The 21842-nt window shown below is 34.8% G+C and overlaps 1 protein-coding gene across 8 annotated transcripts in view; it reads right to left on the bottom strand.

Annotated features, from left to right (window-relative positions):
- The window catches only part of Asic5 (acid sensing ion channel subunit family member 5), a 38102-nt gene extending 17197 nt beyond the window's left edge, over positions 1-20905 (bottom strand). For 4 of the 8 annotated variants that reach the window (XM_046459212.1, XM_046459216.2, XM_046459218.2 and 1 more), the window contains exons 1-4: positions 20753-20905; positions 9650-9800; positions 8572-8681; positions 5772-6078 (exon numbers count right to left, since the gene is read on the bottom strand). In XM_046459212.1, coding sequence (XP_046315168.1) covers positions 5772-6078; positions 8572-8681; positions 9650-9702 — 470 coding nt within the window. In that variant the 5' untranslated portion in view covers positions 9703-9800; positions 20753-20905. Of the gene's footprint in view, positions 1-5771; positions 6079-8571; positions 8682-9649; positions 9840-18828; positions 18984-20752 lie in introns of those variants that run through there. The other 4 variants (XM_046459213.1, XM_046459214.2, XM_046459215.2 and 1 more) reach the window with 4 other exon arrangements.
- Between the last annotated feature and the right edge of the window lie 937 nt (positions 20906-21842).

Genomic DNA, 21842 nt, shown 5'->3' with positions numbered 1-21842 from the left:
CTGGAATGGAGCAGCAGCCAGATGGCAATTCTTCCAGTCCTGTATGCTCCCCTTCAACCACATCAAATGCTGAGTCAGGTGAGACAGTGCAGCTTGATCAAGGTGCCAACTTCTCTTGAGTCACTCAGGCCATGAAGATTGGCGGTGGTGAACAATAGGCACATAATTCCATTTACTCTTTATTTTCTCCATTTCACATCCATTTTTCTTTCTGCCCAGAGCAGGCCCAGCACCAGAAACGGGAGCAACAGATTTACAAAGGCTACTTAACCAGGCCTGCAACTGTGTAGGGCTTAACCCCCATTGTAAATTCTTTATTATATGTCACTCCTGGCAGTGCTGTTTCTTCTTTGAGTTCTGGTTGTTACTGCTACTTAATGGTATCACTTAGCAAATTTCTTCATTTTTTACCACTTCATTTTCTCAACTGTAAAATTGATACATGTTAATATAACCTACCTCAATGCGTTATAAATTAATTATTTTTCTTAAAGCCTTTAGACAGGTGCCTGGAATATAATAAATGTTAGGTAAATATTTATTAAATAAATGTCTCATTATTGTCAAAGTGTCCTCTTGGCAATCAAAGCAGAAATGATCTACTTAATCCAACCACCATATTACCTTAAAATACTCTAGTTTTGCTAAGCAAATTCTGCCTTATAGTTACAAAGAGTTCTTTATTTGCATGCCTTATGTTTCTTTCAAAATATAATTGAGAATTTTATGGATATTATATATTTTGACCTTGAACAGATTTTTGTCTCTTCCAACTGATAAAAAGCCTAGAACAGAATATGTTGTCCACTCCTAGCAAGTTTACAGGGTCAAGTTGTGTGTCATTCAAGGATCTCCTTTATTTTCTACACTAGTTTTTTTTTTTTTTTTTTTTGCTTTCTTTTTTTAAAGTAATATTACATGTATTTTCAACTGGTACATGAAAATTATACATTTTAATGGAGTAACATGATGTTTCAACACTTGTATATTTCTGTAATGTTTAAATCAGGTTAAAAATAACTATCTCCTCAAACATTTGTTACTTCTTTATGGAGAAAACATTCAAAACCTTTCTTCTCTCATTTTCAAATACTACATTATTGTTATCTACAGTCACCTTCTGGTGCAACAGCACACCATAACTTCTTCCTAAGCGTAACTTAGTACCCACTGGTCAACCATTCCTCATCCCTCCCTCCCCCATGCTCTCCCCAGAATCTGGTAACTACTCTCAATCTTCATGAGATCACTTTAAAAAATTCTCCATGTAAGTAAGATCATGGGATAGTTTTCTTTCTGTGCCTGGCTTATTTCACTTAACATGATTTCTGTTTAAGTCCACACTGTATCACATGCCAGAACTTCATTCTTTTTGTGGCTGAGCATTTCATGGTGTCCATGCCTCACATTTGACTTATCCTTTCATCAACTGATGGGCATGTAAGTCATTCCCATCTCTTGGCCATAGTGAGTAATGCTACAATAAACTTGAGGATTTTTTATATCTCTTCAACATACTGATTTCATTTCACTAGGGAAAATACCCAGTAGTTGGATTGCTGGATCAGATGGTAGATCTGTTTTCAATATATTGAAGAACTTCCACACTGCTTTCCATATGGCTGTATTAATTCATATTCCCACCGATAGTGGACAAGGATTCCTTTTTCTCCATATCCTCACCAGTATGTATCATCTTTTGTATTTTTGTTAGTATCAGTTCTTGCTAGAATGAGTTGATATCTCATTATGGTTATATCTTATATTTTATTTTCATTTTCCTTTATATTATCTTTTGTACATACATAAGTTTTCTTTCTAATATAAGCCACGATTAATTCTTTCCTGGTCAAGAGAGGGTATCCACAAAACAGAAAAAAGAAAAAGAGAGAGAAGAAAACAAAACCCTACACCAACATTATATTTCAGAGATTAGAAGCTATTTTCATGATAAGCACCTAATTTGTGCCTTATATAACCAGCTCTGGTTCTCATAAAGCCAGTCCACATCTTAAAAAACTGTAAATAACCTCCTCTGCCTTCCTCAGTAGCCTATATCATGGTGGAATTTTTTCTAACTTAGCATAGTTAGTAATCTTACTTTTCATGGTTGAAAGTATTTCTGGGGATCTTTTCAGGAATCAAGTTTAGATTAGCAATAGATTTGAAAGAAAAGTGCAGGGCTAACTCTGTATTGAGGGATGGGCCACTAAGATACTTCAAGTTCCTAACTCTGAATGACTGACAGGGTGCCAGGGATCTGTTCCAAAGCTCTGCAACTTTGGAATCTTGCATAGGCTAAGAGGCAGTCCTCCCTCGCATCAAGTTCAATAGATTCTTGTCAAAACCATTATGCAGAGAAATGAGGGAATTACCACATTTGTGGGAGGTGTAAGTGCAATAGGTAAAACTGTTGAAAGAGATGTCATTTAAAAAATGTCCTTTAAAAATATTTCTATTATATTAATAATGGTGAACTAATAACTAGACTAGATTTGTTCTTCTTATGTAAACTAATGGTTCTAAATGCACTTCCCCAAATTATATGTTCCAAAAGCAAAATTTCATCTGATATGAAAATTGATGCCTGACTCAGACTTTCATTGAGCCCTGCCAAACCAGGTTCAGGTGTATCATGTATTAACAAGAAATTTATATTTTACAGAAAATTTTGTGGAGTGAAAAATAGGGAAGAATATCTGTTCTTTAGATTCCTTTTTGAACCAATTTCAGCATCTTATCAATTCTTTCATTAACTGACAAAATCTTTGACACATTTATTTTATATTTGTATCAGAGGTATGATTTTACTTTTGTTAAAACTCCTTTAATATGCATACCCACACATTTTTTCATTCACACAGATTTGAACCGACGAAAATAGCCCACAGATTGTAAAAATACAGTGACAGAAGTTATTTGTTCTAAAACAATGGATTAATTTATACCAGAAGTCACTCCATCTGCCTTTTTCTCTTATTTTAATAGAAGAAAATATATTTCAGAAATTTTAACTAAATATAATGGAAATTTATTGTGAATTTTGTGGCAAAGATATTTTAGTGGAAATTTTTGACACAGAGGTATTTGAAAGGGCATGGGATATTTCAACTTCTGGAATTTATTGTGAAGTATGATTTTAATGAATGTTTGACAAATGCATCTTTATGAGTTTGTTTTCCTATTTTAATAGGCACTGCTTTACATGAAGGAAACATTTCAAAATTAAAGTAGTATTCATTAATAAACTGTTACTGGCTTTGGCACAGTAGCACATGATTATAATCTTAGTGATTCAGGAGCTAAGGCAGGAGGATTGTTAGAAAGTATTAGTGCATTGTTTCCCTTATTTTTGTTTTATATTATTTATTTTCATTTAAAAATTTTTATTGCAATAAAGGTATATAGAACATTGTCATCACTTGTTTGCATGACTATTAAAATGATTTTGTCATGTAGGGGAGGATAGGATTAGAAAATAATCTATTGAATAGCCTTTGGTGCTTATAGTGAAAAATAAACCCTCTTGTTCTAGGGTTTATTTTAATCTGTGTTCCTAATTTACCTGTGTAGCTATCTGCCTCTGTTGGGTGCCCAAGTAGTTGTTAGGATCTACTCGTTTCAAGCTTTGCTGTTTTTACCAATACTCTGGGCATAAATTTCTCCAGAATCTGATCTGATTAAATTTGCAGGGGTACTTTTTGGGACCAGGCTTTGAGAGTTATTCTGACTTTAGATGGGCTCTTCTTTCCTAGATTATCACTGATACATTATGATTTAGCTTGTTGCTCTCATGAAGCTATCAGGTTCCTCTTAATTTCTTACCACCAAAATATATATTGTTTTTAATATTTATTTATTTTTGCCACACTGGAGATTGAACCCAGAGGTGTGTTACCAAGGAGCTCCATCACTAACCCTTTTTATTTTGAGCCAGGGTCTCCCTAATTTGCAGAGGCTGCCCTCGAACTTGCGATCCTCCTGCCTCAGTCTTCTTGGTTGCTGGGGTTTCAAGTAAGCCCTAGCACTCCTGGCTATACTGGTTTTTAAGTGTGCCCTTAGACTTGAACCTCATCAAACTCAATTACAAAATCCGTTCCCTTAGGGAGAGCTTTGAAGTTCTCTCTACCTTTGGCCTGCTTCTCCTTCCAGGAAAAATATTTAGAAGTTCTGTGTTGGGTAGTGACTTGTGGTCTTCTGACCTTGCCTCTCCTCTTCTGACCTCCACAAAAGCAGGTTTAGGTGAGAGTGAGGGAGAGTATTCTCCTACTCTTCCTCATATAATCTCACTGTGTATATGGGAATCACACAGAGGAAGAGTGTAAGTTGTTGCAATTGGGAATTTACTCTCTACAAAGCTGAATTGGATGAGTCATATTGGCAGCCTGAACCTCCCGGGGGGCACACTGTGGCCTGTGGCTAGGAGCTGAGGGGAACTGAGGCCCTGTCTTCTCAGTGAAACCCAGCTGGAGTATATTTTCTGTCATTTTGAGATAAAAAGGGAGAAGAAAACAGGTGTGTGGTTCCAGTTCTGAAGATCCTGTTTTTACCGAGATAGCATATGTTCCTGAATAAATATTTCCAAATACTTTAAATGTTGCTTTTAAAAGTAGTTTTCACTAGTCGGTCATGGTTGTTTCCCTAGAGAGAATCTGGAACCCTCACATAGTACTTCTGGAAGTGATATCTACGTTTGCTTTCAAACAAGGGTTGCTGCAAACAAACTTTGTTAGAGCACATTTAAAACAGGTGGTGAGTACTGAAAGTCTTTTTCTTGGGAGAGGATTGATCTACCTTTGATATACCTTAAGTTCTCAAGCTACTAAGTCACACAATCATGCTGTATCACATACTAGAAAATTGAGCACCTCTCCTGGAATTATCCCCCAAAATAAAACAATATGAAGTACATATCACCTCCTCTGCTATAATGGCAAGTATGTAAAGCAGATGATTTGTAACTTGACACACTGAAAAAACTGAAGCTAAGAAGATTAAGGGACTTCTTCATGGTCAAACAGCTGATAAGTCGGGGTTCTTAAGGAGCTCCTCTGCCTACCCAGGCAAAAATCCTATTTGTAATCTTTTAAGTTTCACCACAGGCAGCTACAGGGCTGCAGGCCTCACAGGGGAAACTTCCCTTTTCTCAGCAGACTTGGTGCAGTCAATGAACTGTAGCTTTCTGCAGTGAGCTACAGTGGAGGACTCAAGAAAGAAAGCAGAGTGTAAAGTCAAGGGTAATGCTCTTCTAAGCTCAGGCCCCTGTGCAACTCCCCGGGAGCTGGTCCTGTGTCTGCTACATTGACTATGTCATCATATGTACAAGAGAACTTTTCATATTTCCATGCCTGTCACCTCTCTCAGTCCTTCCTCATCTCTACCTAGCATCTTCTAGTCCTCCTTACACCTAGACTTCCATACCCCAGGCAGTAACTGCCCCTCTGTTCTCTGTGTGTTCATTATTTGCATCACGATGACTCATATTCCCCTTTTTATGACAAAAATTGTTAAGTGCAGGAATCAAGACTTTTACATCTTTTAAACCATGAGGCTTGCTACATAAACTAGCATATAATTGTGGAGGAAGGAAAGCAATAAGAAAAATAAGTGAAAGAAGATAATAAGTTTCTTTACTTCCCTAAACACGTGCTTTTATGTATAGTTAAAGAATTTCCTTGGATTTACATATGGGGAATACTGCATAAGAAAACTGTCAGAGTTATATTAGCAAAATTATAAGGACCAATTATTATTAAAAAAATAATTTTTACCTGTTCAAATTACAGAATGTCACAGATGGGAACTCAATTTTTTCCACATATTGAACCTCAATGGATGTCGTGGTCGGCCATGTGAAATAGTTGATCAAGCGACTGTAGATCTGCCACACCACTAGTGAGACGGAGCCCAACACCACCACCAACCAGATCACCTTGCGAATTCTGCTTCGGTTCCGAACAATATTATGCACCCCGTGAAACGAAGTGGAGATGGCAAAGTCATGGTCAAACTTCTTTCGGTCAGTGGCAGATGGCAGTGGTTTCTTTGAAAGGTAAAGCTTTATCTTTCCTAAGAGTCCTTAAGATTTTGCCCAAAATATAATTAAACAAAAAAGTCATGAGTTAGGAAACCTTAATGCTATCTGTGAAAAACACAAGTGACAAGTGGTTGATCAAGCAATTCTTTTTATTCCTTGTCATTATTTTTTTCCTTTTTATTATTCTATGTCCTGTTCATTGGGTGATTTATTCAAAAGTCAAGAAGTCTAGTGTCAGGTCTAATGAAAATATGCTAATGCTATTCAAAGAATACCCAATGTTAAAGCAAAGATGTTAATAACATTATTTGTTACCTGCAGCTTCAAAATCAATCCATCTTGAATTGGTTGCTTACAATAAATGATAATCTTTTTAAAAATTAGGGTGAATTTTTAAAATAGTGTTTTTCCCTAGTGAATCTCAAGATCCTTTAGATGTCATGAAAAAAATCAGGCTCATTCTGATTTTGAGAATAAGTGAGGCTCTAAACAGTCACTTCTTCAATTAATCTTTGTCCAACAATGTCGTAATTTATGGTGATTGCAACTTCCATATTTTGTAAGATTTGGTAAAGAACTATTTTATTTCTTTCTTCGTTATTTAGTGTTTTAAATTAAAATTGCATCATTTGTTATGTAATCTATTTTCTATCTTTTTAGAAAGTGAATTCATCCATTCAGTGCTATCAAAAATTAATCAAATATTTTTATTGACATAAGTTGGAAGGGACTACTGAGGTTTGCATTAAGATATTGTTGACAATATGTAACATTCAGAATTTTCTTTTGGTTTAATTTGTTTTTGCTTTTCAGTAGAAGATGAAAAGACACTGTTGGCTGGGAGAAGAGTCCTATTTAATTAAGAGGATGAGATGGCTTTTGCAATGGGAAGTTCTGGCTTCTGACAGAGGCCTCACCTCTCACAACCTGCATGACCTCAGCTGAGTTTCTTAACCTCATGTCTCTTCTATCAAATGGCAGCAATTGCATCGACCTCATGACTTTGTTGTATTAACTGAAGTATACTTGGAGATGGCTGGCACATTACCTAGACCGTGATCAGTACTCAGTAGTATTTGATAATTTTATTCTACTAGTTTAGTAGTAATGCAGTAAAAGCTAAAATATCCTGGGTTTTGGAATCCACCCAAAATTCTCACGTAAAAATTGATTTTTAATTGTCACAAGATGCTCACAATATGTTTAACTTTTGTATAATTTGTTTCAAAAATATTATTTTAGTCAACTATTTACTATTAATTTACTTCCCAAAGGTTGCAATTAATAGCATTTAATAAACTAAACTTTTTGTACAGTTATGGGATATGTAAATATACATAAAAAATAATTATCAACATTTTCTAATAGTGATACATTTCATTTGGACATGAACTGTCTAGTGATTGGACACTTGTAAATTATTTTATTATAATTTTAAAGATATTATGCACTAAGCAGGAAAATTTGTATTAATATCATTAGCTTGAAGTTGTACTTAAATCTTATAATAATACCTATAAAATATTATATAGTAATATTATATATTACAAATATATAATATTTTTGGTATCAAATTAGGCAGTCTATATAAAATATATGACAGAGTCCCATGGAAAAATTGGCAGTGTGAAAAAAGTCATTGTCATTACTAATTAGAAAGGTAAATCTAATTATGATCTTTGTGTTATTTAGTCATCAATTACAATGAAGAACTCATTCTGATAAAAAGTCAACTCAGTCTCTAGGCAACTAGCATTCTTCTTATTATAGGGATTAAAGTTAAAGAAGAGGAAAAGTAGTCTAATAACCAGTAACTGGTCAAGCAAAGTATAGCTGTTGGTAAACATTGTCTTGGAAAGGCAAAGTTTTATTTGTAGTAATGTTTAATTTTTATTTTTAGTTTCAAGTTTGCTTTTAAAAATCAGCTCATTGAATAAAGATCTACTCCTTAACCATTGAGTTAGCCTTACTGAAGTGTTCTCAGCTATTGACTAGGGATTTAGTAAAGGTTTTTGCAAAACTTTTATTTTAGAAGAATAGTGAAGAAATATGGTGATGTATGCCTTTCAGGAAGATCAGAATTGGTTAAATAAATTGCCCACCAGTCCACAAAGCAGAATCTTCCTCTCCTGACTGAAGTATGTCCTGTGTAAGTATTTCAGGTAGGTTTGGCATAGAACATTGATCACCACAGAATCATTTTAAGGAACATCACACAAATTATTCTGGATTTAAAGTGAAACTTGCAGCACATGACAAATAGAGACCAAAAGAAAGAAGCAAAACCGAATTCTAACATATAATAATATTTTAAAACTAATTTTGAGTTTCTCAATACAAATTTGAGTTTCTCAATAAAAAAGTGAGTAAAACTCTATTATTTATTTTCAAAAATTCATATTACTTACATTACGTTCACATAATATTGAAAATCAAATTTCCTACATGGATTAAAAAATCCTTTTCCCTTTGCTTATTTCTAGCCTTTAGGAATGAAAATTGAAACTGTTCAGAAGATTTTACTCTTTGCCTACCTTTCTCAGCATATCCTTTTGATTTCTCCATCTGCTCCATTTGTGATTTCGGTAAGCAGGAGTCCTCAGGGTGTATCAAATTTTCATTATGACAATATTCATTTTGTGGCCTTTATATAAAATACAGAGGTTGAGGTTGTAAAATGTGGGGGCAATTTAAATATTTGTGTTGCTATGTTGTGCCTCATAAAGCACATAATCTACAAACCAAAAATGTTGACTGAATCAGCTCTGGGACTTTATGAACTGATGAGAAGCTAATATAGAGTGAAAATTTTAAAAATTAACATTAGGAAATCATTTTCTCATAAGTAAAGGAATAATCCCTGTCAAATGTCTACATTAATAGTGGCCTCTAACCAGGCAGGTACTTAAGTGGCCAATCTGGAAATCTCCTCAGTTTCTATCTCTATCTCTATCTTTATACAACTGTGAATCAAAATCCGGTGGGATAAAAAAGAAACAAAAAAAAAATGTGTTCTGGGAAAAGTATCTTTCCCTGGACATTTCTTTCTTAGTATCAGATGAAGCTATTTGTAACAGAAGTAGTTGCCAATGTCTGGGAAAAAGACCAGGAAACATTACCTCTGGAAGAAATGAATACAGAGAGCATACAAATTTAACTAAACATGTTAATTCTTTTTTTCATATTAATCATTTTGAGTTTTTTATATTAATCCTTTTGAGAATTTTAGAATTTTATATTAAGTAATAAATTGTGTATAAATGGTGCCATCTGTTGACGCATGTCAGGAACTGCATGCACCTCTACTTGCATCTTGTTGCATTAACATGATAATATAAAGATCTAACTATTATTGATATGGTTACATATATTTTTACATATATTGGGAAATTTCATAATTCTAAGTGTTATACATTGAAAATTATCCTTACATGCAGGCAAACTAAGCTGAAGTGGAGGGACTTCCTCAACTCTCTAAGAATTCAGGAATGGGGTCTATCTCGTAATATATGAGTTTCTCCTTGAAATATTTCTCCTTTGAGTTCAAGCTATAAATCTTGACATAAAACCTTAGAATTTGGGTACTCCTTAAAGGAACAACAAGCAACTCACCTCCCCATCCTCTCTTCCTTGCTTTGTCTGTCTTCCTTTATCCTTCCCACCATCTTTCCCCAGCATAGGTGGAGTCCTTATGATGCATGAAGTTATATGTTGGTATGCTCAGTAGGCCTCATTGTCAACTGGTTATCTGCCATTTGACCTTCTGGGGAAGAGTGATTAGTTGCTCTAAGTTTGGAGATTGCTGGTAGGAAATAAGACAAGTCCATAAAGGGCCAGCCAGGCTCGAGATACAGAAACAAAGAGATAGGAGGCAGCTGGGGCTCCCAAGGAGGAAAACCACCACAGAGCCTCCCCAAAACTGCACCCTATACACTTTGTCATTTAACCAAAGCTCAGGCAGAAGTGTGATTGGCTAAAACTTCATTGACTCTTTTCACTTCTTTATTCTTGGCCCAAATTGTCAACACTTTCTCACAGTTCCTTTGTGCAAAAGGGAGAAAAAAGTGAGAAAGGTAGAAAAAAAGGCAGGCCACCAAGGTCTCCCCACTTCCTGCCTATCCTTTGCTAGAAAAAAAAAATAAAAGAAAACAAGCTACTTCTTAATTTTACTTGTTCAAATGTGTTCCTCTCATGTATGATGTTTAAAAAATAATAAAAGCATTTGCTCCTAATCACAGTGATCCAATGATAACTTTCCATTTCTCTTTTACTTTAGAGTGAACTTTCCAAAACTGTTTCCTTGTCTTCTTCTGTCTCTAGTTTTAAAATCACTTCACCCCAGAAGACCAAAACGGAGGAGTGGAGAAGGTCGTATTCCTGGCTGCTCTGTGATGTGAAACCAAGAAAGCAGACAGGCAGGTTTGCAGCAAGGTGAGAAGGGGGGAGTTCCCTGGGAACTAATTCTGGACATTCCGATCAGACTAGATCAGACTAGAGTTTGGATATAACAAAATAAAGAGAAATCCCCAGATGTGATTCCCCACCCCGAAACGCACAAGCAAAAATAGTGGAAGAATAAATCAATGAAAGGAATCTGCATATCTTGGAGTCCTGAGGCACATCTTGGGTATGGAGAGATCAGAGATCAAAGACACTGCTGGACTAACCTGGAAGCTGTGCTGCACAATGTCCTGATGTGGGAAAGAGGCTGAATCTCTCCAGGCTTCCAGGGAGGATGGAAGAAGGGACCATTTTGAAGCAGGGGCCAGCAGCTCTGGGACATGATTTCCCTGCATCTGAGCATGGCCCAAAATATAGGCCTGGTAAACCCATACTACACAACATAAAATGAACCTAAGTGACCAGGAGAAAGTCAAAAGTGGAGAGAGGTTTACACATGGGAATACAGGCTTGAGTGTTGAGCCACAACGCAAAGAAAAGACCACCAACTCCAATTTTAAATCAAATTAAAGCAAGCTTGTATTGTGTACACAAAAGCTGACCAGCAACTGTCTCTCCCAAAGCTGGGCTAGACATTAGCAGCCCAGCCTCTAGGTAAAAAGTTTTATAGCACAAAGAGTTACAAAGAGGGGTGTCTTGGGAACTTACAGCTAACAGGATTTTGCCAAGCATAATACAAAGGCAGATAGCAGGTTAATAATCTACATGGCTTAACATTTCAAAGTAGGGAGTAAATTGAGATTTTAACATCGGAATTTATGAAGTGCTGCTGAGGTTTTAGGGAAGGTTGTTATCTGGTTAAGGAGAGCCAGAATTTTATGAGGGGCCACTAAGGTTTTAGGGAGGGTTGTTATATGGTCAAGGAGAGCCAGGCACAGATGAGTTCAGAACACAGGCAGGAATTCCAAACAAGTTCAGAAATCTCAGTAATTTATAGTAAAACATAAATCAACTTTTCTTGACTTTGTGACATGATGGCTCCCAATCTTAGAATGGAATTAGGCTGGGTTCATCACAAGGAAATCTACCCTTCCAGACTGGCCACTTGAAGGACTAGATAGGAGAGACCCTGGGCTGGAACTCTAAAGGGCAGAGGAGGAATCGACTGATTTTGGAGACTAAACCTGAGACCAGAAAACAGGGTCCACGAGTGACTTGGGGGAACAAAGATTAGCTCCTTCACCCCATGAGTGAAATCCAGGGCAACTTCCTGGAGGGCAATCTCCCACCATGAACCAGCAGGGCCAGGGAGGTGAGCTGACTTAAAATATTCAGAGCAATTGCCATTCAACAAAGAATGATAAATATTTATGCTCCAAATAATAGATATCTGCAAATATTAAACAGATCTCAATTTTGAGAATCAAATTGATCATAACACATTAATACTGGGTGACTTTAACATACCTCTCTCACAATGAGTATGTCCTCCAAACAGAAACTAAAAAAAGAAGTTGTAAAACTAAAAAAAAAAATTAATAATTTAGACTTAACTTATATGAAATATTTTATCTGTCAATGATAAAATACACTTTTTTCTCAGCAGCACATGGATCCTTCTCTAAAATAGACCATATGTTAGGCCACAAAACAACTCTCAGCAAATGCAAAAAAAATAAAGACGATACCTTGCATTCTATCAGATCATAATGAAATGAAATTAGAAGTGAATGATAAAAAAATAGAAGCTACTCTAACACCTGAGACTAAATAATATACTATTGAATGACCGGTGGCTAGCTGAAGAAATCAGGAATGATTTAAAAATAAAAAAATACTTAGAGGTAAATGAAAATAACAACAAAACATATCAAATCTCTGGGACACTATGAAGGTAGTTCTAAGAAGAAAGTTCATTGTATTGAGCTCATTCATTAAAACAATAGACAACAAATAAATAACCTAACTTTGCATCTCAAAGCCCTAGAAAAAGGAGAAGAAACCAACACCTAAAGCATTAGAAGACAGGAAGTAATTAAAATTAGAGCTGAAATAATTAAAATTAAACCAAAAACAATTCAAAAAAATCAATAAAACATAAAGTTTATTCTTTGAAAAAAAATAAGTAAAATTGACAAATCCGTAACCATGCTAATGAAAAAAAGGAAAGAATAAACTCAAATTATAAAAATTAGTGATGAAAAAGAAAATGTCACAACTGACATACCTGAAATAAAGATGACAATCAGAAACTATTTTGAAAATTTATACTCCATAAGATAGAAAATCTTGAAGGCATCAACAAATTTCTAGAGACATATGACCTACACAAATTGAATTAGGAGGACATAGAATTTTTTTTTTGGCGGGGGGGGGTACTGAGGAGTGAATACAGGGGTGCTCAACTGCTGAGCCACATCCCCAACCCTTTTTTTTTGTATTTTATTTAGAGACAGAGAAAATTTAAACAGATCAATTTTAAGCAATGAAATTTGAAGATGCCATCAAAAGCCTACCAACAAAGAAAAGTCCAGAAGCAGATGAATTCTCAGTTGAGTTCTACAAAACCTTCAAAGAAGAAATACCACCAATCCTCAAATTATTCCATGGTTTAGAAAAAGAGGGAACCCTTTCAAACTCATTCTACAAAGCTAGTAGTATCACCTTAGTACCAGAAAAAGACACATCAAGGAAATAAAATTTCAGAACAATATCCCTGATGAACATAGATGCAAAAATTCTTAATAAAGTACTAATTCTTAATGAAAGCAAATTACATATGAAAACATATTAAAAGATAGTGCATCATGATTAAGTGGGGTTCATCCCAGGGATGCAAGGTTAATTAAACATATGAAAATCAATAAACATAATTCATTGCATCAATAGACTTAAAAACAAGAATCACATGATTATCTCAACAGATGCAGAAAAAGCATTTGATAAAATATAGCATTGATTCATGCTCAAAGCACTAGAAATAATAGGAATAGTAGGAATATACCTCAACATTGTCAAAGTTGTATATGCTAAACCCAAAGCCAACAATATTCTCAATGGGGAAAGATTTTCCCTCTAAAATCTGGAACAAGACAGGGATGCCCTATTTTACCACTGCTATTCAACATAGTCTTTGAAACCCTAGCCAGAGCAATTAGACAAAAAATAGGGGAAAAAAAGAGCTCAAACTATCCATATTTTCCTAGGAAATGCTTCTATATTTAGAAGACCCAAAAAATTTCACCAGGAAGCTTCTAGAACTCATAAAGGAATTCAGCAAAGGAGCAGGATATAAAGTTAATACCCACAAATCAATTGTGTTCCTATACATCAATGATGAAAAAGCTGAAAAAGAAATTAAGAAAACTATTCTATTTACAGTAGATTCAAAAAATAAAATGAAATACTTGAGAATCAATCCAACAACAGAAGTAAAAGGCCTGTACAGTGGAAACTACAGAACAGTAAAGAAAGAAATTGAACAAGAGATTAGAGGACGGAAAGATCTCCTATGTTCCTAAATAGGCAGAATTAGTAGTACTGTCAAAATGGCCATTCTACCAAAGGCACTGTATAAATTATATGAATGCAATGTCTATTAAAATTCCCAGGATGTTCTTCATAGAGATAGAAAACAATAGTGCTGAACTTCATTTGGAAAAATAAGAGGTCCAGAATAGACAAAACAATCCTTAGAGGGAAAAGTGAAGAGGAAGTCTCACAATACCAGAACGTAAACACACTATGCAGCTCTAGTAATAAAATGCATGGCATCCTCACAAAAACAAACATAAAGACACAGACACAAACCCACATAAATACAGTTATCTCATACTAAACAAAGGTGTCATAAACATACATTGGAGAAAAGATAGGCTCTTCAACAAATGGTGCTAGGAAAACTGGAATCAATATGTACTAGAATGAAATTGAACCCCTATCTCTCACCCTAAACAAAACTCCACTCAATGTGAATCAAAAAACTAGGAATTAGCCCACAGACCCTGCATCTACTAGAACAAAAAATAGGCCCAGGGCTGGGGCTGTAGCTTAGTGATTAAAAAATGCTTGCCTTGCATGTATGAGGCACTGGGTTCAATCCTCAGAACCACATAAAAGTAAAATAAAGATACTGTGTGTTCATCTACAACTAAAAAATATATTTTTAAAAAGTAGATCCAACTCTCCATTATGTCAGCTTAGGAACTTTATTCCTCACCAAGATTCCTAAAGCACAAGAAGTAAAATTAGGATTCAATAAATGGGATGGTATCAAACTGAAATGCTTCTTCACATCAAAGGAAACAATCAAGAAGGTGAAGGGAGAGCCTACAGAATGGGAGAAAGTCTTTGCCACCTGCATCTCAGATGGAGCATTAATCTCTAGGATAAACAAAGAACTAAAAAAAACTTAAGACCAAAAAAACAGATAACCCACTCAATAAATGAACAAAGGAACTGAACAGGCACTTCACAGAAGATAAAATAAGAATTGTCAACAAATACATGAAAAAAAATTGACATCTCTAGCAATTAGAGAAATGCAAATTAAAACTACACTGAGATTCCATCTTACTCCAATCAGAGTGGCAATTATCAAGCATACAAGTGAGAGGGGGTGTGAAGAAGAAAGTTCATTGGATTAAACAAAGGGAAATGAAGGGAAGGGAAAGGAATGGGAATACAAAAACCGTTGAATAAATTGGACATAACTTTCCTATATCTTATATGAATACATAACCAGTGTAACTCCACATTGTGTACAACCACAAGAATGCAAAGTTATACTCCATATATATATAATATGTCAAAATATGATCATGAGCTTTGAATGAGTTTTAAAATAAATATTCTAGTCAATGTGTCATAGAAGAAAAAAGAAAAATCTCAATAGTAAATAAATATTGTTTGCCATATCAAAAAAAAAGGAAAAGAAAAAAGAAAAGTACAAGTGACAATAAATGTTGGTGAAGATGTGGGAAAAAGGGTTCACTCATATTGCTGGTGGGACTGCAAATTGGTGCAACCACTATGGAAACTAATATGGAGATTCCTCAAAAAACTTGGGATGAAACCACCATTTGACCAGGTTATCCCACTCCTCAATATATACCCAAAGGACTTAAAATCCGAATATTACAGTGATGCAGCCACATTAATATTTATAGCAGCTCAACTCACAATAGCTAAACCATAGAACCAACCTAGGAGTCATTCAACACGTGAATGGATAAAGAAAATGTGATGCATATATACAAAGGAATGCTACTCACTATAAAGAAAAATGAAATTATGGCCTTTCCCGATGAATGGATGGAACTGGAGACTATCATGCTAGTGAAATAAGCCAATTCCCCCCAAAAAACAAAGTCCAGATGTTTTTATCTGATATTTGGATACTAACACATAATAAGGGGGTAGGGAGAATGGAAGTTTACTTGATTAGACAAAGGGGAATGAAGGAAAGGGAGGGATGGAAATAAGAAAGACAATAGATTTCCTATATTCATATATGAATAAATTTCCTGTATTCATGTATGAATACACCACCAGTGAAACTCTACATCATGTACAACCACAGGAATGGGTTCCTCATTATAATAAATCGTACTCCATGTATCTATAATATGTCAAAATACACTCTACTGTCATATATATCTAAAATGATTAAATTTAAAAAATACCCTCTTCACCCCTACCTTATTACTGGCTTTAGTAAATTTAAATTTCAACTTTCAACACAAGTTAGGAAATCCCCTCTATTTTCCACACATTGTCTCCATTGACATCAAAGCTCAGGACCCCATTCACTTTTAACTCTTGTTCCTTTGCTAACACAAGTTTGATAACTTTCTACAATATCTCATAAAAATAAACATGGAAGCTCACACTTTCTTGCCTTTTGCTTTCTCTGATCATGATGGCTAATTTGAGTAGCAAGCACATGATGTAAGATAAAATTTCAAGTTCCTTCCTCTCCCCTGCATGTTCCCACCCCCACATACCTACATAATAAAAGAAAACACAGTGGAATAAATCTGACCTAACTTTCCTATGTACATGTATGAATACACCACAGTGAATCTGCACATCATGAACAACCACAATGGAGTCTTAATTAGAATAAGATATATTTTGTGCTTGTATTCCTATATCAAAATAGATTCTACTGTCAGGTATAAGTAAAAAGAAGAACAACAACAAACAAATAGTGGATAATTAAATTAAAAGCCTGAATCCAATGAGAACTGAAGGAGTTCTGCATTTATATCATCCACCACTTTAGTACTAGTAGCACCAACAGAAAAAAAAAAAAAACTCATTACTATTGTTAGATGCAAAGGATGAACTAAAAGGAGTGCACAGAGAAATAAACTTTTTATCTGACCTTGCACTTGAACTTAGGGCATGAACAAAGCTGAGCATCAATATGCAATGTCTAGTAAAGTATGTTTATTCTGGCCCAGTATAAGTTATACAGACAAGTAAATTTGTGTTATTCAAGCCCAAGTATTTCCTGTTAATTTTTAATGTGCTTTAATAAAAAGTTCCCTTCTGTTGAATTAACAAATATGTAAATGTATAAAAATATCCATCTTTGGATTCACTATTACACTTGGCTTTGAATTATAATCTTGTATTTTATTTTCTCTTAGGGGTAATACATGGCCATTAATAGTGATGCTATTTCTTTTTAGATTTAGACAGACAAGTTTGAGACTACAGGCACTGGAAAAGTAGACAAGATAAATAATACTTTACTTTTTCCTAAAATAGATTATTTTCTTAATAATCTTGAAAAAGAAAACCAAGGTGAACTCACAGCTTAGCATATGTTTAAAGAAATAAATAGCTGATGGTGCACTCATTTGGTCCATAATAAGATAAAAAGTGGAGCTGACAGAATGACAGAATGATGTTCTATTGTGGGTTATGTATAAGTGTGTTTGTTATATACTATTTTTATAGGAGACTAGGAGAAAGAAATTAGCCAATATATCAAATCTATTTAAATCAAATAAATTCATGTATCTGAAATGATAGTGTTTCAAGCATAAGTGACATTAGTCCAACCCTTATTGCCATCACCCATTCTCACCCATTTAACAGACAAGGGAGCTCAGAAATAAGGAGAAAGAATAGAAGTTCCACAAAGGTGAGTATTTTGTCTGCTTTGATCTATCCAACTGTATAGAAAAATGTATAGCAGACAGGAGACAATCAATAGATAACTTATTGAATGACTAAGACTCATTCTATTTTCATTAAATACTTTAATGTGACATAGTACATTTTATTTTGAAAAGTGCCAACAAAGGTACAAAAATTGGCTTGCCACTGGAGCTAAACATAGAAACTTTTCTGAATGAGAAGATATCAGGCTCTGTGGGCCTCCCTAAAGGCAAGGACTGGAATCATTCACAAAGAGAAAGAAAACAACACCCAGACCCCAGCATGAAGAATGAAATGGCCACAAAGATGAACATAGATACAACAATACTGCAGGTTTTCTTCAAGAACTACAGGAAAACCTCAAGAAAACAAAAGTTAATAGAATTCAGCAAAAGCAAGAAGTTCAACACCACCAGTTACCTAAGGGTGGAGCCAAGACCTGTCTCCCCAGCAACATGTTGTCACTTCATCTAGATGGCCTGAGTCTTCTGAGCCTGTGGTCCTAACTTATGTAAGGTGACACTGCTCTCTTACTCCAATTCAGCATATATCCTTACCTATGTTCCCAAGAGCATTCTGGGAACCTCAAATATAGCTCATATTATTACTGCATATAGCTCATTTTTACTATCATATAATGCTTACGTCCATTTTGGAATCTGGTGTTCCCTCTCCAAGCTTCAGTTTTATTCCTTTTGACTGTTTATCTGTACAAAGGAGAGATAGATGCTAGGTATCTATATGGTAATGATTTGTATTGATTCCCATACAAGGGAATACTTTGGATAAATAAGGAACAAAGTGAATATAAAGAAAAGAATGAGTGAATTTAAAAAATACTACATTGAGTGAAAGAAAACCAGAGGAAAGATTACTGTTAGAACTCAGGGAACATACACAAAAGTAAAGAATACTTTTATAATATACACATATAATATATAGTATATACACACACATATATTTCACTCTGAGCAATTTGAGCTAAAGGAAATTAAAAGACCTTATAGAACCAGCCTTAGAATCTTGGAATCCAGGTCCCTTAGAATCAAGGTGCAGGAAGAAACTTTTTGCAGGGTTCTCTTATTTACTCAAAGTACAGACCCACCAAGAAGAAAGAATTGTCTACAGTCCCCTCTCTGGGCTTTATTAACTAAACTTATATCATAAGAAGAAAGATTAAGGTCCCTCAACACACCTGAGCAGACATTGCCACATACCATTATCCTTTTATTTTCAGTCTAAGAAAAGCCTTACAATCCATCTTCTGTTCTGTGGCCCCAATGGACTTTGTCTCAGCAGAGTGTACAGTTTCCAAACCCATCAAGCTCCCCATAAGAGCCTCATTTATCATTCCTCTGAAATATTCTTTTCTCCCCTGCCCTATAGAAAAAGGGGTATTTAAGTTTTTGAATTATGTTGGGCTTTTAATAAATTACACTTCTGTGATTTATCCCCTATGATCTGATTTTTCTCATTTGGCATATTGATAACTCTGTTCACTTTTTCTCCTGAAAAATTATACAACAAATATCCATACAAAATTCACCAGAGTCACCAATTTTTAACTTTTTTCCTACATTTTGTTTTATCTTCACCTCAAAATGCATAGTCTTATCTCTTAAGAGCAAAGACATCCTCCTAAATAAATACAATATAAGAATCTCGATCAGAAAACTTGACCTGAACAGAGCACTACTGTTTAAAATGCAATCTGTACTCAAGTTTTCTAAGTTCTTCCCCAAATCAACCATATGATGTTTAATTTCACCAATCCAAGAACCAATAATGGAACATGAATTGTATTTAATTTTCATGTCAATACAATTCTGTATTCCAGAGGTCATCCCCAGGCACTAATCTATTTTTTTGGTTGTTGTTGTTTTTCTATCTTCTCCTTTCATTGTTATTTGAAAGGGTCCACGTCAGATGTTTTGCAGAACACTTTTCAATTGAGTCCTGCAGTTTCTTTTTCATGATTAGGTACCAGTCAAATATCTGTAGTAGGTGTCAGGTGCTGTTGTAGCCCTCACAGTTCCTCACGTCTAAAAACGTTTGGTCTCAGTTTCTCCTACATTTAGTGGAGGTTAAGTTGGACCCTTCGTGAAGGACATGTCTGCCAGGTTTCTCCTTTTTGAATGTACCTTTTACCCTTTGTAATTAATAAGTAATCTGCAGAGGATGTTATTTGAAATAAGAATATCTTGTTCCCAATCTTTTACGCAATGATACTTGTATAAATCAATGAATCTCATCTGAAAGAATTATTACTACGGTGTTCACAAAATGGTTTTTGAACTCTGTTGTTCTCTGTATGTATTTTTGGCATGCTTTTGTAAAGAAGAGCTTTATCTTATGGTCTTCCTGATGAAAACAAAATTTAATTTATTTGTGGATTCACGGGTTAATTCCCAGTTTTATGCATTGTAGCCTAATTCATTAATGAATTTTTAAGAGATTATTTCCACTGATACTTTTCCTGAAAGGGCTAATTAAAATAAGTTTATTGTGCTTACTGCTGTCTTATTTTTCAAATTACCTATTAATAGTAAATAACTCAAATATGGTATAGAAGAAACTTATTGATCATTTGAGAATTCAAATTTGTAATGTTTTACATTCTAGTTAACCAATTTAAAGAACCAACATATTTAGTTGTAGAAACAGGATTCATGAACATTTTAGTTCTCACCTATTTGAGTGATTATGGAGATATAAGACACCACATAGGCACAAGAACTTCTGGATTTTCTTTTAAATAACTCAATAAATTTATATTTATGAGAATATATATAATACTTTTCTATCAGATAAGTTTAGTAACCCAACTTCTAAACTCTCTCAGGTCAGAATAAAAATGAGTCTCATTCTATTTCTTTATTTTATTTTTATTACATCATTGTAACTAACAAGATGTTGAACTTGCTATCCAAAAAGAATTGTTCTCAATTATACTTGAATATTCTTATTGAACAAAATCCTCATCTTTGGATCTTTCAATATAGAAAGCAACTGTTTTTATAATATACACAAGAGTAATATACATAGGAAAACATTACATAACTGTGACATTGCCATTAATAAACGTGTGTTGAATGTGCCATGGACTTATCCTAATTATTTGTACAACCCAAAAGTCCATACCTAGACATTGTGCCCAATCTTCTGAAAATGAAAGGCTTTTGGGACTCTGCTGAGGTGTTTATCACTCCAGGTCTCTGCCGTGGTCTGCTATTGGTTCAGTCTGTGGGAGGTTTCTGTTTGTCACTCAGCTAGAGCCAAGCATAATGGGAAAGCTCCTGTTTAAACACCTCTGTGATTTCCCATGGAATTTTGAGAATGATCCTGCCATTGGTCAAGGTAGGGGGAAGGACTCCGCTAATGCTTAACCTGGGACCCATGATGTTGCAAAATGTTGTCTCTGTATAGTTCATGACATCATATGTCAAGGTTTCCTGAGCAGGGTTTCTCCAAGTATTCTCCCTGAAATTTTATGTCCCTGTTTTCTCAACTCTGCTCTTTTATTTATGGGTTATAGAACATTTGGGAGAAATTTACCTACTTCCAACTACTTAGAACAAAAATATTGATTTGTTGTTACTCTAAAATCTTTGGAGGCTGTTCTAATAAAGTATGCTATTTTCCTTTTTTGAAACATACAAAACGAAACAAAGCAAAAAAAATAAGGCAAAATAAAAAAAATAGAACATTAAGAAGTCACAAATCATGGAGGATAATATACTATAAATGATTTTAAAATTTTCCCATGTAAATTTTATACATCATAGTGAAATAGTATCTCTCAAAATTCATGTCTCTCCAGAACCTCATTTGGAAATAAGGTCTTTGTGTACATAATTATTTAAGGACTTCATCCTGAATTTATGGTGGCTTGCAGATCCAACAACTTGCATTTGTAGAAGAGACAGTTCAGGAGAAGGAGATAAGGAAACATAGATATACAGAAGAGGAGGCAGATACTAGGATTAATGCTGCTACCTGTCAGAATACCAGGAGTCACCAGAAGCTAGAAGAGGCAAAGGAAGCACCCTCCTCAGAGTCACAGGAGGGAGGATGGTCCTGGTGGCAACTTGATTTTTGGATTCCTGGCCACCTTAATTTTGAACTTCTGACCACCAAATTTGTGGTAATTTATTACACTAGTCCTAAAAATGTAGTACACTCTCTGAAGAGAGAGCAGATGGAATTTAACTGGGAAGTCAAAAAACAATTT

The sequence above is a fragment of the Marmota monax genome, unplaced genomic scaffold, assembly GCF_021218885.2.
Source record: "Marmota monax isolate L192 unplaced genomic scaffold, Marmota_monax_Labrador192_F-V1.1 WCK01_AAM20220418_F8-fsc00002, whole genome shotgun sequence".
NCBI lineage: Eukaryota > Metazoa > Chordata > Mammalia > Rodentia > Sciuridae > Marmota > Marmota monax.
Note: the sequence above shows the minus strand (reverse complement) of the source record. Positions and strands in the feature narration are given on the sequence as shown.